This window comes from Nestor notabilis, unplaced genomic scaffold (genome assembly GCF_000696875.1).
Source record: "Nestor notabilis isolate BGI_N333 unplaced genomic scaffold, ASM69687v1 scaffold29114, whole genome shotgun sequence".
In the NCBI taxonomy this organism is placed as follows: domain Eukaryota; kingdom Metazoa; phylum Chordata; class Aves; order Psittaciformes; family Psittacidae; genus Nestor; species Nestor notabilis.
In genome coordinates this window covers 8,180-24,155 of record NW_009926488.1, presented here as the reverse complement: position 1 = coordinate 24,155, position 15,976 = coordinate 8,180, and the positions used below count along the sequence as shown (strand labels likewise).

Genomic DNA, 15,976 nt, shown 5'->3' with positions numbered 1-15,976 from the left:
CTTTCCCTCTTTTTCTCTCTCTCCCTTGCCCTTTTCCTGTTTCCACTGTTCTTTTCTCCCTCTGTGTGACCAGACTCAGACGCAGTTGGAGCATGCCCGAATACGGGAGCTCGAGCAGAGCCTGCTGTTTGAGAAGGCACAGGCTGAAAAACTCCTCAGAGAATTAGAGGACACCAGGGTAATCGACCCCCACTTGCCCTGCCTGCAGAACAGCGCGCTTGGCCCCTGCGTTGATGCTCATGATGCCTTGCTTTGGGTTCCTTTCTTTTGGGTGTTGTGGGGTTCATTGATTTTTGGCTTGGATTTAAGCTTCCCTGATTCTTTTGTTTGGGTTTTTGTTTGCTCTTTCTCCTGAAAATAGTAGTACAATATAATTTCTAGCTTTTGCTTCTTATGTGGGGACTTGTTTCTCAGATTGAGTTTGCTTCTCTGCCCCATGCCACCATTTGACACATGAGCTCTTCACAATTCATTTCTCAATTAACATGCCCGAATAATATCTGCACCCTGCACAATTCATTCTGCCTCAAGGCTGCCCCAGGCTGTAACAGGAAATAACATTGCAATCAGCATTCCCTTTGTCCCCTCTCCAGTTGTGCAAGCTGCCATCTGAAATGGAAGATACTGGTGAGTGCAGGTGGACCAGCTCTGATCCTTGGCCATGTCTGCAACAGGACAGGCTGCCCAGATGAACAGCGCACCCAATCCTAAAAGCAGCCAGATGTGGAAAGGGCTTTTTCATGCTGGTGTGGTCTGGGAAGCAGCAAACTTGCTACAGTGAGCTTGCTTCTCAGCAATGGATTTTAGAGCTGTGGAAAACGCAAAGATGAGGTTCTCCAAAAGGGCTAAATGGTTTGAATGCCCCTGTGCCCATCTAAAATAAAACCCACACAGCCTCCTGGGCTGATGGTTAGTGGGGGAAAATGGCAATTGAAGTGAAATGGGATTGATTGCTTGTGTTTTAACTTGGTTTCCTTGTTTTTTCTGCTGCCTTCTGATATTTCATCTGGTCAAATCTCTCCTCCTCCATCCATAGCTGCAGCACCCTGAACTCCCTGTGACAAACAGGTAGTTCAGCCCTGTTAGGCTACATTCAGATTGTAAGCCATCAATCCATAGACCTTATGCTCAGTGTTAATCATGGCCAGATTTATTGTCTTGCATCCTCTAGCCTTCTACATTATTTTTTACTTTGCTAATGAACTCTAACCATGTATAAAAAAAACCTTTTCCTTTTTACACCAGGGTAAACAAATTATGATGCAGAAGAGACATCTTAGGCTGAGGATTGCTGAGCAATAAAGGAAATGTGATATGCTTAATGTCGGGTTTGATGCTTGTGATACTCCTGCATGTGCAGTCACATCTCCTCTGTGCATCATCTGGCAAGATGCCCTTTCAGGACATTGTTTTTCATAAAGCACTGTTGCTCTCTAGTGAATTCCAAGGGTTGCTTCCAAGATGTGTGTTTTTCTGTGGAAAACAAGAGTTCATATTAGAAAAAAACAAATTGCAATTGGCACAAAGACATAACTGAGTTATTGGTGATGGTTATCCTGGTGCAAAACTACTCAGGTTGGAGGGTGCTGGGTAGTCTTTTCCTTTGTATCTGAACTTTGACTAATGTACTTTGGATTTACTTCCGCTGGAGCACACTTACTAAAAGGAAGGATGTAGCAATGGGAGGTGGGGACTGACTTTGTCTTCTCTGTCATGTTGCAGTTAACCACGGTGGCAGAGAAGTCCAGGATCTTGCAGCTGGAGGAGGAGCTGAGCCTCAGGCGCAGCGAGGTGGATGAGCTTCGGCAGTGCCTCAGGAGCTCTCACCAAGCAGACACCCCAGAGCATAACCTTGGCTTGCAGTCAGAGGCTCTTCGTCTACGAGATCAACTGCTGTCTGCCAACAAGGAGCATCAGAAGGAGAGCAGCCAGCTAAAGGAGAAGTATGAGAAGACATTAAAGAAGTACCAGCAGGAGATGGAGAAGCTGAAATCTGTCAATGAAAAGTACTCACAGGAAATCATTGACCTAAAGCATAAAGTTCAGCAAGCCACTAATGAGAACATGGGGCTTATGGACAACTGGAAGTCCAAGTTGGACACGTTAGCTTCAGACCACCAGAAGTCTCTGGAGGACCTGAAAGCCACACTGAACACAGGCCCTGACACCCAGCACAAGGAGATCGTGGAACTGAAGGCAGTGGTGGAGAGTATAAAGATGGAGCACCAGCTTGAGTTGGAGAACCTTAAAGCAAAGCATGACATTGAGACAGCTGTTCATATAAAGGAGAAAGAGAGTCTCAAACTGAAGTTGCAGGAGGCTGTGGATGAAGTGGAAAAAAGCAACAGCAACTGGAAAATGCAACTTGAAACAAAAAGCAATCAACACCTTCTTGAGCTCCAAGATGTGAAGGACAAGTGTCGAGATGCCGAGCTGAGGGTGCTTGAACTGGAGAAACTTCATGGTGAATATACAGATCAGACAGAAGCAATAGCTTTCTTAAAAGAGCAAATTTCTTTGGCTGAGAAGAAGATGTTGGACTATGAAACATTACAGAAAACAGAAGCCCAGAGCAAACAGGAGATCCACAGATTGCAGGAAAAAGTGCTTGTCTTAGAGAACAAGCTGCAGTCCATGGAGGCCCTGCATCCTTCTCAGCATGCAAATGTATGACTTCTGGGTCATTTTGTTTGTTTATCATCACCTTTAGTAACCCTTCCTAAGAGTAACCCTCAGCTGCTGCCTTATGCAGTTTTCTGAGGCTTCAATGCCTCAGAGTATCTGAATGTTTTAACTTCCCATAGGTGGTGCTTTTTCTGCACTGCATCTCCATGCTGAAGGTGTCTTCCCACTCTGGAAAGCCAGTACAGTGGCACAATTGGAAAAAATAAGAGTCAAGAGAAGCACAAGTGGGGTGCATCTGGGCTTCGAGGCACATGACTGCTGTGGCAGCAGAATAGGGCTATTGTGGTTGTGAGGGGTGGGCTCTCATCCTGAGCAAGCAGTGTCCTGAACTGAAAAAGCATCATTTCTGCAATACTGCTGTTGTCCTCCATGTAGCAGCCTTAATGTATCATTGAAGCAAGGACCCTTAGGGAGGTAGGTGGAGGACAGGATGAAAGAAGAGCCATTGCCCATACTGAGATAGAGCATTTAGCTTGCTCAGGACGTGGAGCATGGTTTGAGAGCCTTGATTGGGTGGCCAAGCAGATAGGGTTGGGTGGGAGATCTGTGCCAGCAACACAGCAGAGGCCATGGGGCGGTTCTGCAGCACATTGGAGACACAGGGAAATGCTGGCTTTGAGGATTATAGTTGAAGAGCTGCTCACAAGGGTCAGGATGACACCAGTGTGGGGAAGTAAGGGACATGTGGCTCACTTTGCACTAGAGTGAGGGGGGAGATGGCTACTCATGGATCTAGGCTGGACCCCTGGTTTTGTGTTTGGGTTTTGCATGAGAAATGAGCAAAAAAACTCAACTTACAGTTTGTGCCTGTGGGGATGCAGAAAATTAAACTAAGCCAGGAAATATGCACATGTTAAGAATACTCATTTGAAATCTATTGCTGGTGATGTAGTAACTGTTCCACACTGAGGTGACAGTGAAGTGAATGTAATCCCTCTGTTTAATTTGCCAACATGAACAGCCCCAGTGAAGTCTGTTGCACTTCTAGGCAGCAAAGCCAAGCCCATGAATTAGTTTGCTAAGTCAGAGCTTCACGCCAGCAGAAAGACACGCTGAACTGGACAGGAGAGGCAAAAGCCCAAGGAGGAATCTACAGCATTTATGGTGTTTCAAGGGTGGCTCCACCATGTTTCATCTAGTAAAGACAGTTATAAACAATAAGAGCAGCCAGGGCACTAGGAAAAGTGGGTGGTTATTATAACATGTCACATGTTATAGCCGTATTGAACCAGGAATGAATGTTAAAAGCTGGAGGCTTGTTCCAGAGTTCTTTAGATAAATGAGAGGGCTCTGGGGGATATGTCAGATTAGAACCAGGGAGTGTTGAAATAATTACTTCAACTGTGTGTTGATTTAGAATCAGGAAAATGTGGTAAGAAATGCATGGGTGTGTGAGTGTCACAGGGCAAATTCTATTGTTAAATGTCTTTTAATGTAACTGCAGTGTTAACTATGTAAGTATGTCAAATGTGTCTTGTGATGGTCTTTCCTAGACTTTCAAGTGAGAACCACAACTGTACTTCCAAACAGCAGTTAAATAGTTTTTCCATACTAAAAGTACATCAGGAGGCATATTTCCCCTTTGGGTGTACTCCTGCTCTGCTTGAATGTATCGTGCAGCCCACTCAATCTCTTGGGGACTGACCTCAGGGCTTCCAGTGGTGGTGGCCACAGCAACTGCTTCAGCTGGAGCATGTGCTGAGGTCCCACTGAAGGCTGCTGAATGTGAAGAGGCTTCAAGAGCTGAATCGTGGCCTCTGCGATGGAAAGCTTGGCTGTGAGCTCTGCGGGCTCTGGCTTTTCATCGCAGTATAGACAAAAGAGGATGGGGAAAAGGCAGAATCTTCTGTATGGGCCAGCATTTACTTTTTATTGGTTTTATTAATGTATTAATTCTCCAATAATTATTAATATTTCAGTACTGGTTTTACAACTTTAGGCATAGTTAGATTGTTCAGAAGTTGAGGAGCTTGTTGACTGGGTCTCAAGCTGAATGCTAAAGAGCACTTGTTGATTAACTGCAGAAGACTGTGGTAACTGAAGGAGAGCAGCTCTTGCATTGCTTTGCACAAACTCTGAGTGTATGAAAGCAGAGTTTGTGGGGAAAGCCCACAAGCTTTCTGTCTTCCCTCCTGGGTGAATCTCGCTGTTGTGCTCAGCTGTCTGTGGTTCGGGGCACTCTCAAGTGATACCGTTTAGCTTTTCAGTACTACCCAGAGTGACTCCTCAAAAGCCTTTTTCCCCTCTCAGAAAGTTGTAATAGATGGTAACTTGAGTAGTGGATATACTTCTGCTTTGGATGAGGCTTTGCAGTTAACTTTGCTTTGAATCTTTGGGTAAAGAGCTCTTTACATCTCATTTTACTTTTATTTCAGATGATTGAAAGTAATGATATTTCAGAAGAAAAGATAAAGATGAAGCAGACTATGGAAGGTATGAAATTTTATTTCTTTCTATCCTGGAACACTGTTCTAGTGACTCATGTGCCTTCCCTTCCTCTAACCCTCTGCTGTAGGGAAGGCTGTGTGGATGGGGCTTAGGAAGCTGTTTCATCTCTCGGATTTTGCTGCATGGCATTTATTGTCTGGTAAACAGAAAAGTACTGAAAGTTCCTTTCTGTGTTTATTGATGTTTTCTTCCCCCTGCCCCTGTGATTGCTTTCTTAAACCTATCTGATATGGCTTCACAACTGTCATACTTTCTAATGCCTGGATGTGGTGAGATGCAGTGAGAAATACCTGATATCTGTCTCCTGCTGCTCCTCTGCCAATGGAGGGTACCACGGCCATGCCCCTCTCACACCCTGATGCGTATGCTGGATCCTTTCCTGATTTGCACAAAGCTTTTTCCATGCTTCTAATCTTTGTCTTGTCTCTTCCTTCTCCTGCAGACCTCCAAGACAAGCTGAGCAAAAGAGACAAAGAGGTGTCATCACTGGTGTCCCAGACTGAAACTCTAAGGGCCCAAGTAAGTGGTAAGTTTCCCTAACCCAGTGCTGGTGAGAACTAGATGCTTCCCTGCTCATCCTCTGTACTGATATTGAACAAGGGTCTGGGTGCTGAGACGGGCTGGTGTCAACCAGGACACTGCCTGTCTTAATGCAGATTGTTGGTAAAAGTTTGTTCAGCAGTTTCAGTGTCTTTTCAGGAGTTGAACACAAGCACTGCAGAAGATGCTTGTATCTTGTGAAGGGGGAGTTTGGGTTCATTGAATGTCAGAAATGGAAAGAGGCAGAGATAAACGGAGCTGGGTGTGTTGTTTCCAAGATCTCTCCTTAAGTAGGGCCAGAGCTAACCATGTCTGTATTGTCAGGAGTGGTAATTGGGAAAAGGCAAAAAGCAGGAATTCAAGTAAAGGACTGAGACTTTCCCTTCTGCTTCTCATAGCTTTGGAAAACAAATGCAAAACAGCAGAAAAGAAGGCTGATTCAGTGTTAAAAGAAAAGAAACGTCTGGAAGGTGAACTGGAAGCCTTGACCAAGAAAACACACGATGCTTCAGGGCAACTGGTCCTCATTAGCCAAGAGCTACTCAAGAAGGAAAGGTCAGTGTGTAGCTCTGAAAGACAGAGCTGGAGACAGGGTGCCCTGTGTGTGTTTGTGTTCATTCAGGGTGCTGTAATTTACCACCAAAAGAAACCTAGATGTTGAATCATTGAAGTCCATCCCCCAACTTTCCTGTTCTTTAGAGATGCTTATGTGGGAATTTGGTTAAAATTAGGGGCTGTGAATTATCAAAGGGGCTGCCCTTTCACTGCTTGCCAGGAGCTGCAAGACAGCTCAGCACCCATGTAGATGCTGAATGAAGTCATCTACGTGCCAACTAAGCTGGCTGCTGCCCTGCTCTGAAATACAGTGCCTTGGGCAAGTCCCAGTCTCTTTAAAGCTGGCACAGTGGAGAGGACAGGAGATCTAAAGCCTCTGAAGTGTGGGATTTGAGTCGCATTTGCTCACTGCCCTTTCTTTGGATCTGTAGCAAAGGTGGGAGGGAGCACGGCAGGACACCAGTGGTGTGTGAGCTCTGGAAATGTCCTCACCTTTCCATGCTGCTGCTTCCAGGAGCCTGAACGAGCTGAGAGCATTGTTACTGGAGGCGAACCGGCACTCACCTGGGCCAGAACGGGACCTGAGCCGGGAAGTGCACAAAGCTGAGTGGCGGCTGAAGGAGCAGAAGCTCAAAGATGACATCAAGGGTCTGCGAGAGAAACTGGTTGTGCTGGTGAGGACACCAAAACCCCTCCTGGCCTTGGCTTGGGGGCTGGAGGGCTCTGTGCTGCTCCTGGTGGTAGCCCTTCACCCTTACTCCAAGTCTTCATGCTTGCTTTTGTGCTACTGAGCATCTGATGGGACCTTCCTTGACAGCGCCAATGAGATGGGACCTGGCTTAGCAGTGACTCATTAAGCAGTAAAAATGTCCATGTGTCCTTCTCAAGTGTTTTTCTGTTCCATAGGTTTTAGATCCATGGCTAATTAAGGCTAAAATTTGTGGGAGAGTGAAGGTCAGCTACCTCATACTGTGTTTTACACATTGTGTTCTAGGCATAAGCAATGTCCTCCAATTCCCGTGTACTCAGTGTCCTCCAGTGGTTGAAATGTGAATAATTCATTTGAACCCTGCTGGGAACAAATTGGAGCTGCTGCTTATACAGTTGCTTTCAGAGTTGTGCTCTGACCCCATCTACTGTTGAAATTAAAACATGCTTATAGGAGTTACTGCAGATTTCTGCTTTGCTTAGTTTCTGTATTGATTTGGTTTAACCTGCTGCTATTTTCCCTTTGCTCTATAAGGACAAGGAAAAATCCATGTCGGATCAGCGGCGATACTCCCTGATAGACCCCTCATCAGAGTCAGAGGTGATCCGGCTGCAGCACCGGCTGGTCAGCACAGAGGATGTGCTGCGCAACGCGCTGGAGCAGGGCCACCAGATGGAGAAGCTCATGGAAGCAATGAGGCTCTCTTCTGAGAAAACACAGGTAGAGCATCAGCAATCACTTCACAAGTTGCTCAGCCCTCAGCTCTGTCCTGAGCAACCTCCTGGGACTTTGCCCTGTGCTGTGGCGGGGTGGTGCAGTCAGCTGGGACCCTTTCTCTCTGCTAGAAACAGTCTGGCAAGACTGTTCTGTCAGATGTAGCTTAGAATGAAGAAAAGCCTCAGTACTGGGTAATTATGGATCCTGTTGTTCTCTGCAAGAATGGTTGCTAGATGTGGTGTTTTGGGGAAGGCTGCAGCATGAGTAACTGTTCTTTGTTTACAGCAACGTGTGGCTGCATATTCCTGAGGTACAGGCACTTTGTAATATGAAAGTTGAGAGTTTCTGCCATCCCTGTTCTCTGAAGCTTTATGTCCTTGCAGTTCATAAGCAGAAACTTTGGAGAGGACTCTGGGAAAATTTTCCATTTCTCTTGCCAGCTCCTGAAGGCATCTCTGTATCTGATCTGGGTTTGCTGATGGACCATGAATGATCCCATTCCAGTTACTGCCTTCTCTTCCCAACTTCCTCAGGTCTCCCTTTGTTTCTTCTGACAAAAGCAAAACTGCTTCTGTCCTTTGTCTTGCATCCTTCCTTGTGAAATTGAAGGCTGCAAATGACTTGGCTCTCCACATTTGGCTTTTTCCATCTCATGTCTAAGCCCTGTCTGATTCCTCCTGCAAAGTGGCTTGCCCCTTGTGCCAAGTTTTGTGCTTCATGTCCTTTACTGCTCTTCTAGCTGTATCTTCTCTTGTGTCTGCAACCAGGTCATGGTTTTCAGAGTCCAGATGCACTAGTGCTCCTCTTGTGCTTGCTCATTTAAATTCTTAGCTGAAAAATGTCTTTCTCTTGCAGTAATGAGCTACAATTCACGTTCAAACAGACACCTTAGGATAGTACAGAACAAGCCACTAGATACGGAGAATGGGCAGAGAACTTGTTTTCCCTGATGCAGGTGCAGATATCTTGGGGTAGGTAATCGGTGGGGGAGGAGGGGGTAGTGGTGTCAAATCTAGTCCTCCCATGGCAGTGTCTTCTGCAGGGTTTGCAGATACACCAAATGGCTGCTTTCACTACAGTAGTACTTGGAGAGACAGCTGGGACGAGGGTGCATGGTAGACATTGCAGCCCTGAAAGCTCTGCTCAGCTGAGCATCTCTGTGTTGCAGACAAGTCACTATATCCTGCAGTGCAGTGGAGGCAGCTGTCTGCCAGCACCAGACAGGACAGCTGTAGACATGATGACAAGTTAGTGGCAGTCCAAGATGTGCTGTAATCCTGTTAGTATCTCTGGAGTGACTTTAGCTCCTGCTGTAATTGCTATGTGTCAAATGAAAATGCATCATGACAACCTCATCTGCTGGAAGCTGTGGGAGGGGTGGGAAAAGTTTAGTCTCTGCTTTAATGTTCAGTCCCTCGAGGAAAAGAAGTTTTCTGTTTCACATTCCTATCTCCAAAGGTGATGCAGGTGGTAATTATTTCTTCCCCAACTGTAGAAGGTAACCAATCTTCCATAAAATGAGTTGGAGTGGACCTTAGGACCTATTCCTGATATTACTTTGGTACTTCTATGCTCAAATCTTAGAGATGTGCAAGATAGTATTATGCCTCCAACTACAAGCCATGGTACTGAAAGACAGCCGGAGGATTACTGCAGGAGGCGAGGCATCAAACTTCTATTGGTATCAGGGTTTTAAAGTGCCTAGTTACAAGGAAGTCTGGATCAAAGCTTCCCTAGTTTCAATATGATATCTGTTCATCCTTTCTCTTATGAAGGGGAGTTGTTAACTGGGGGCTTTCAGGCTGAGCCTGAGGGCATTGCTCGTTTAAAGAGATCCTAATGCTTTAGTCGATGAGTTGATGGTTCTTCCCCAGAAGCTACATTTCTTCTGTAACACATTCTGCACTACCTTCTGACCTCCCATCTCTTCTCTGTCAGCAGCAGCTGTTGCCCAGGGTTCTGCTTTGGCATCATTCTCCCTTTGTTTGTAAAGCTTTCACTTTGCAGCTCAAGAAGAAAATCTGTAATTACTACAAGCTGCTGCTGCTCTCCCTTAGTCAGCCACCATGCTCTGCAGTCCTTGGTGTGCCTCGCTGGCCTTGCTGTTAGACAAGGAGGTGCAGGAGCTGGGGAAGCATAGTGGCACTGTGTCTTCATCTCATCCTCAAGTACTTGCTGCCTTGCTCTTTCCATGCCGGCAGCAGCAAATATTTGTCCTGTCATAGAGGAAAAGGATCTCTATCTTCTCCATGTCTTGGGAGACATAAGCTTTGCAGGAAGTGACAAGGATTTGGCACTTGGGCCTTTTCTTGGAGAACTGGCAGTGATTGCTCTGGGAGCTTTTTCATTTCAAGTGAATTGCATTATCGTGACCATGTACTGAGACCAAATTTTAAACCTGATTCTTGGTATCTGATAGCTGCTTAGTGTACAGATTGTGCTGCAGCCAGGGTAGGCTCTGTTGCCTGAATCTCCTGTGGGAGTGGGTGCAGACCCCAGGGCTGAGTCACTACAGCAGCACTGTTCTTGACATCCATCCGGGTAGGATTCATTGCCTGGCAACCAGTGTCAGTTCAGGCTTTCAAAGCAGAGCTCAGTTTGAATCTCGGCCTGCCTTTCCTGCCCAAACTAAACCTCTGTCCCATAGGATTGATTATTGCATCTTTGAGGTTACAGTAAGACTTAGAAGCTGTGTAGCTGGGCCTCATCTAATGATGGGTTTTAAACTTGTGGTCTTGTCTCCCCATAATATCTGATTTTGCTGCCATCAGCAATTCACCAGTAACTGTGAATCTGATTTCCAAGACCCAAGCAACTGACATCTGCCATTCTGTGACTTCAGGCTGCAGCTTTCTTCTCTTGTTTGTGCTGGCTGTACTGTCATTTTGAAGCTGAAGGGCTCCCTATTATCCCTCCTAAAGAAACATTATAAATGTTTAAAAGTTCTTGAGCTTTCTAAAGATAGAACAGCCTGTCCTAGCTGCAAGACTTGTCCCCAGACATGGGAAGCAGGGAATGGCAAATGTCCTTTTCAGTGCTGGGATGTTCACTGTGCTGTGTTTTGCAGCTAACACTGCCCTTGGCTGAGGGTTTGCTTATTGGGATTTAAGAGTCAGAAGTGAAGAGTGGGCCTGTCTCTGTGAGGAAATTGGGGGGGGATATTTTATAGTTGGGAAGGGTGGAATCCAGCATGTGGGGATTGGGCCAGGGTGCAGAGGGCAGGAAGCTTCTTGCCAGAAGCGGGGTGGGATTTTTGCCTTCTCCTTTCCTTATGTGGAGTGGGCTGCTAAGGAAGGAGATAGCAGTCTTGACAGATTTCGGAGCTTGTAGGCAAAACCACTAGGCTCTGTGTCCTCCAGTAAGTATTGTCCATTCTCTGTTGCAGACTGGAAATTCTGGGTCTGCTAATGGGATTCACCAGCAGGATAAAGCCCACAAACAAGAAGTAAGTTATAAGCAGAATGTCATTTAAAATAGTGACTGCTTTGTGTGATTTCTTGCCTGCTGTGCTGGGGACAGCTCTTGGATGGAGACTGTTCTGCCAGCAAAGTTTGGCTATGTCATTCCCACATCAAAAGCCAGTTCCCAAGTATGTGATGGGAACATCACCTTACTATTAAAACCCCTTGAAGCCATCAGGAAGGTGCTATGGGAAGGGAGTTTCCTCTTGGTCTCCTGGGTTACTACCTGTACGGCTCTTCTGGCAACCTCAGCTAGAACCTGCTTGGTCTTAGATCTCAGCCATCCTCTTTACATGGATGGCATTTGTGGGACATGCTGTTATGTCCTGCCACAATTTTCATGATGTAGGATAAGACCTGTAGCCTCAAACTTCATCTCCACACAGGTAAGATGGCCAGCCTGAGGAAGAGGAGGTGTGACTTACTGAGCAGAGGCATGGCAGGCCTGGTGGCATTCCACTCCATGCCTCAGTTTCCTCTTCTGTAGAAATACCTCTGTGCTTTCCCTCATTTTGACTGACACGGTCTCTTTTCTTCCAGGAGAAGCTCTGATAGAGGTGAAGAGGATCATTTCATCCCAGTATCAGCTCCTGTGCACTATCAGGAAAAACGATACCACATTTGGCTTTAGCACCTCCAAAAGACCAGACACAGTATTTTCACTTCAAAGCAAGACAATGTTTATAATATCCTAACTGATGTAATCAGGACAATCCTGGAGTTCAATTTTACAAGACAGCCATTGTTCCAGGAGGGAGCAGAGAGGTCTCTCTAGGTTTGGTTTCTTACTTGTATTGGTTTTGACTGTGGAATTTGTTATTGCCCTTGTCCCACCAGCTGACCTGGTCTGGATGATGGCTGCCCCAAATGGTGGCTGAAGTGTCAGCAAGTCCCAGTATCCCACAGGAGCTCCAAAGGGATTTGCTTGTGGTGTTTGATGCTTCTCACGTGGTCTGTCCCTTCCCTTCCACACATCCTGCTGTCTTGAAGACCTGCACAAGCAAGTGAAACCTGCTGGGCTGACTGTTCATGTTGGCACGTGTAGGATGAGCAAGACAGGGTGTGGGGACGTGTTTCCCTCCACCTTGGAGAAGACATTGATGTTCTGCAGGCTGCACTTAGTACTTGTATCATAGCATGTCCTGGGAAATAATCTAATTTCAGAGGGATATTTGTTTTGTTTCTCACCCAGTGCTGTTTGGGGACAGGCCACCTGAGCTGTGGTTGGCCTTTCTTCCTGCAGAGATCTCTGAGCAGGTCTGCCTATGCCATGCCCCACAGCCAGGCTGCGCAGCCTGATCCCCACCACTCATGTGTTTTATTGTGTCTTTTTGGAGCACAAGACTCCACAGATGCATCGGAGCATCACTGGCCTGAGAGCTGGCTGCAGTCAGTGTGGGACAGATGCCCTGAAGAGATGATTCCCTCCTTGCCTGTTTAATTCAACAGCTAATCAGGGATCGCCTGGCTATTCTGCAGAGCTATCCTTGGCTCTGCAGTATGATGCCCATCCCCTCCTGCGAGGAATGGAGGATGCTGAGGTGCTGCTCTGAGCATTCATGCAGCAGCAGCTGTCTGTATTTGATGGGTACACCATTCCTCTGTGCATGACCTGAGTATGAGTATTTGGAGCAGAAGGAATCTGAGATGAGCTCACACAGCTCTTGTCTGTACACAGCAGTGCAGACCCAGGCAAGGATCTTGTTCCTTCTTCTGAAGGCTTTACCCTTTTCTAACTTTGCACCACAGCTCCCAAGAGACATTAGGGTGGAGGAAAGGGACAATATGCTCTTAAAGATATGAGAATCCAGTTCAGATTCACTGCTCAGTAGCACAGGGAAGAGTCACAGCAATATTTTACCAAGCTTCGCCTAGTTAGTGTCTGACTCCTCCAGTTTACAGAAGCTCTTGTGTTATGATGGGGTATCTGTGAAACGGGACAAGACAGAAGAGAGCACTGAGAGAGGAGATCTGAGCCAGACCACAGGCAGATGAACATCACATCACGTCAGCTTCTTTGCTTTTTGCCTTGATTTCCTATAAAGCTGTGTTACTTTTTGTCGTCATGGGTAGTTCTGCCACAAGGAGGATGTTGCTGAATCTGGACTATAAGACAACACTGGACCCTGCTCACTTGATGCAGGATTGGTGATCTCCGTCCATTCAGAGGGAGGATGAGAGAGGAAGGTGACTTCAGGGGTGTAAAGCAGGACGGAAAGTGCAGCTTAAAGCTTGTGCATGGCAAGAGAAGGCAGAGCCTCAGATCTAGTTGGGAATAACTTAAGTGGGATCCCATCCTGCCTTGTAGAACTGTTTCATCAGTTCTTACTAATCGCCAGGAAGATTACCACATCTCTGCCTGGCTCTGAGACTTTCCTTAGGGATCACAGGTGTTATCTCCAAAATCTTCCTGGTCGGTGTACTCATCTCCTGAGCAATTCAAGAAAATCCCAGAGGGAGTGTTTGTTTTTGCAGCCTCTGACAGTGAATACTTCTCTGGGAGCTGCTGGCTGTAAGAATTTTGGGCTGGTGTTTTCCAAAGTGCTGCTTTGGGTGGTCTCTGATGTCTGCAGCTCTATCTGGATTGAGTGGAGGTAAAGGAGTGCTGCCCATCTCCAAGCCCAGGGCTTCCCAGGCACCTGCCAGTGGGCAAGCCCATTCTGGTTGGGCACTTAATTTCCCTGACAGGTCTTTTAGTGATTTGTGACCAGTTACCTTCATCTACAGAGGGAAGATACCTGTATTTTCCACCTCCCTTGATGAATCTTTGGCTCTGCACAGGGCAGGATCCCCTGTGAGGGCTTATGGGGACCATGTATTTAATACCATTAATCAGATCTGAAGTTGTCAGGGTAACTGATTCAAGCTGGAGGAGTCTCTGGCTCCTGTCTCCTCCCAGGGACCATGCCCTGTGAGTGGCTCAGACCTGTGTTTTTTCCCAGTCAGTTCAGATGACAATGCAGACCAGCAGCAGACGGGTCAGGTTAGGTTTGAAGATGGTGCTGATGGTCTTCTCTGGCTGTAAATAGCTGTGATGGTCCCTAAGGATTAGTCAGGAGCCAAGCACTTCTTGCTTACTGCAGAGGCTGTGTGTGAGCTTTGTTGCAGGGCCATACCAAAATGGGCAGTGAGGCAAAGCCAGGTCCCCTGTATCCCTCTGGGGAGCTGCTCCCCAAACAGGACTGACTGCAGCATTAGCAGGACATGCTATCACACCTCATCTGGGCTTTAACTCAACCCTGTATAAAGTGGCCAGATTTGAACATCATCCGTGTTCTCCTTCTCCAGAATTGGCACAGGCTTCCCAAGGGCACCTGCCTCTGGCTGCCCTTCTGAGGTTGTAAGAGACCAAACTAGGGACAAACTTGGAAAGGACAAGGAGGAGATTCCCCAGCCCCTCTATTTATTTGTAAGTTTAAGTGCTATTTTTGCCTATGTGGTGGTGTATAAAGTACTTCACAGTATTTGGTCTTACTGGCTTGGTTCTTCAGGGGAGAATTTTCAAGGGTGTTGGAGTACTGATGCACCCATCTCCTGTTGTTGGTCAGGGGCTGGTTCCTGTTTGTGCCTTCACTCCCCTTTGGCTTCAGCCTTGCTCTTATCTTGACCCCCAAGAGCTGGTACAGGGCACTGGGGGGTGGTTGTGTTCTCCCCAGCCCCTCTCCCAGCCTGTGCGTGCCATGCTGGTGCTGCGTCTGGAGCTGAGTCCTGACGTAATGCCCCAGAGCACCAGCACAGGGTGGGGAGGAGGAGGCAGTGCATCTTTGGAGCCATCAGCACCAAGGGACCGGCTGGCACCTGCTGGGACACCAGCCCTCATCCGGCTGCATTACCCAACAGTTAGTGATGCTTTTCTGCTGAAAGCCAAGATGTTATCCAGTGAACAAAGTCTTTGCCATGGAGACTGCTCCATCTTTAGTGATTTCTTCTCTAACCCTCTAGACCAAAGGGAAAAGATTAAGTCAGCTTTATCCCTCCTACAGCAGCCAGTGAGCTGGAGCAGGGGCAGCACCATGCCACTGCCGAACGATGGGTGCGAAGTTACCAGCCAAAGTTCTGCAGCTCTTGCCTACCCCCAGCCACCGGCCCTTCCTCTGGCTTGCACTAGAGATGCATGAGGGTTTCATTCAAACAAAATGATGCAAATGACACTGTAAAAGTCTTAACAAAATTTCCAGTACTCCGTTGTTTGGCAGCTTTAGCAGCTCAGCACTATCTTGTAGGGAATTATTAATACACTAAGATCCTATAGGCCTCATGTAAGTTACCATAATAAAGATGATACTAGATGTATAAATGGATGATAACCTTTTACCCATACAGTATGTATTACAATTTTGTAGCTTAGTCATTTTTTGGCTATCAGATTTTGTTAGTATGATATAAAACCAAAAGACAAAAAAAAAAAGGTTTGACTGCTAATGTCTATTTTGTAATTTGATTCACTTTATTTCTTCCTCTGTACAAAAGCTGTACAAATCTCAGTCTGTGTAACTAACCCACATGTGTATTCATGTACCACCCCCTGTCCTGGCTTGCTGGTGTGGTGAGCTTGTTACTAAACAATAAACTCTGTGGCTGCAGTCGGGCACCCCGGGGCTGCTGGGGTGTGTTCAGGGTGTTGTGCAGTGCCCAAGCCATGCGGAGAGGGTAAGGGGGAGCTTTGGCAGGTGCCCCTTGTCCTCAGCCCCAGCAGTGAGCTGGAGCCAGCTGAGAGCTGGGTTTGGAAACAGCTAAACGCCAGCTCCCAAGGGGTGGTTCTCCTGGCCTGCTGCAGTTGGGTATCTCCTGAGCCATGGAGTGACAGTGCTATTTACTAATCTGTGGTTGTTTCTCCTCTGTTCCTCTCTGCCACCCTGTG

At 46.8% G+C, this 15,976-nt stretch overlaps 1 protein-coding gene across 1 annotated transcript; it reads left to right on the top strand.

Annotated features, from left to right (window-relative positions):
- Window positions 1-73: 73 nt before the first annotated feature.
- LOC104404990 (CAP-Gly domain-containing linker protein 2-like) lies at window positions 74-11,667 on the top strand (the record flags this gene model as incomplete). The annotated part of the gene is made up of 9 exons (XM_010013560.1): window positions 74-178; window positions 1,723-2,667; window positions 5,061-5,118; window positions 5,576-5,659; window positions 6,072-6,228; window positions 6,743-6,902; window positions 7,472-7,657; window positions 11,040-11,099; window positions 11,656-11,667. Coding segments are annotated over 9 exons (1,767 nt in total), but the record flags the coding sequence as incomplete, so codon positions are not given.
- Window positions 11,668-15,976: the final 4,309 nt, after the last annotated feature.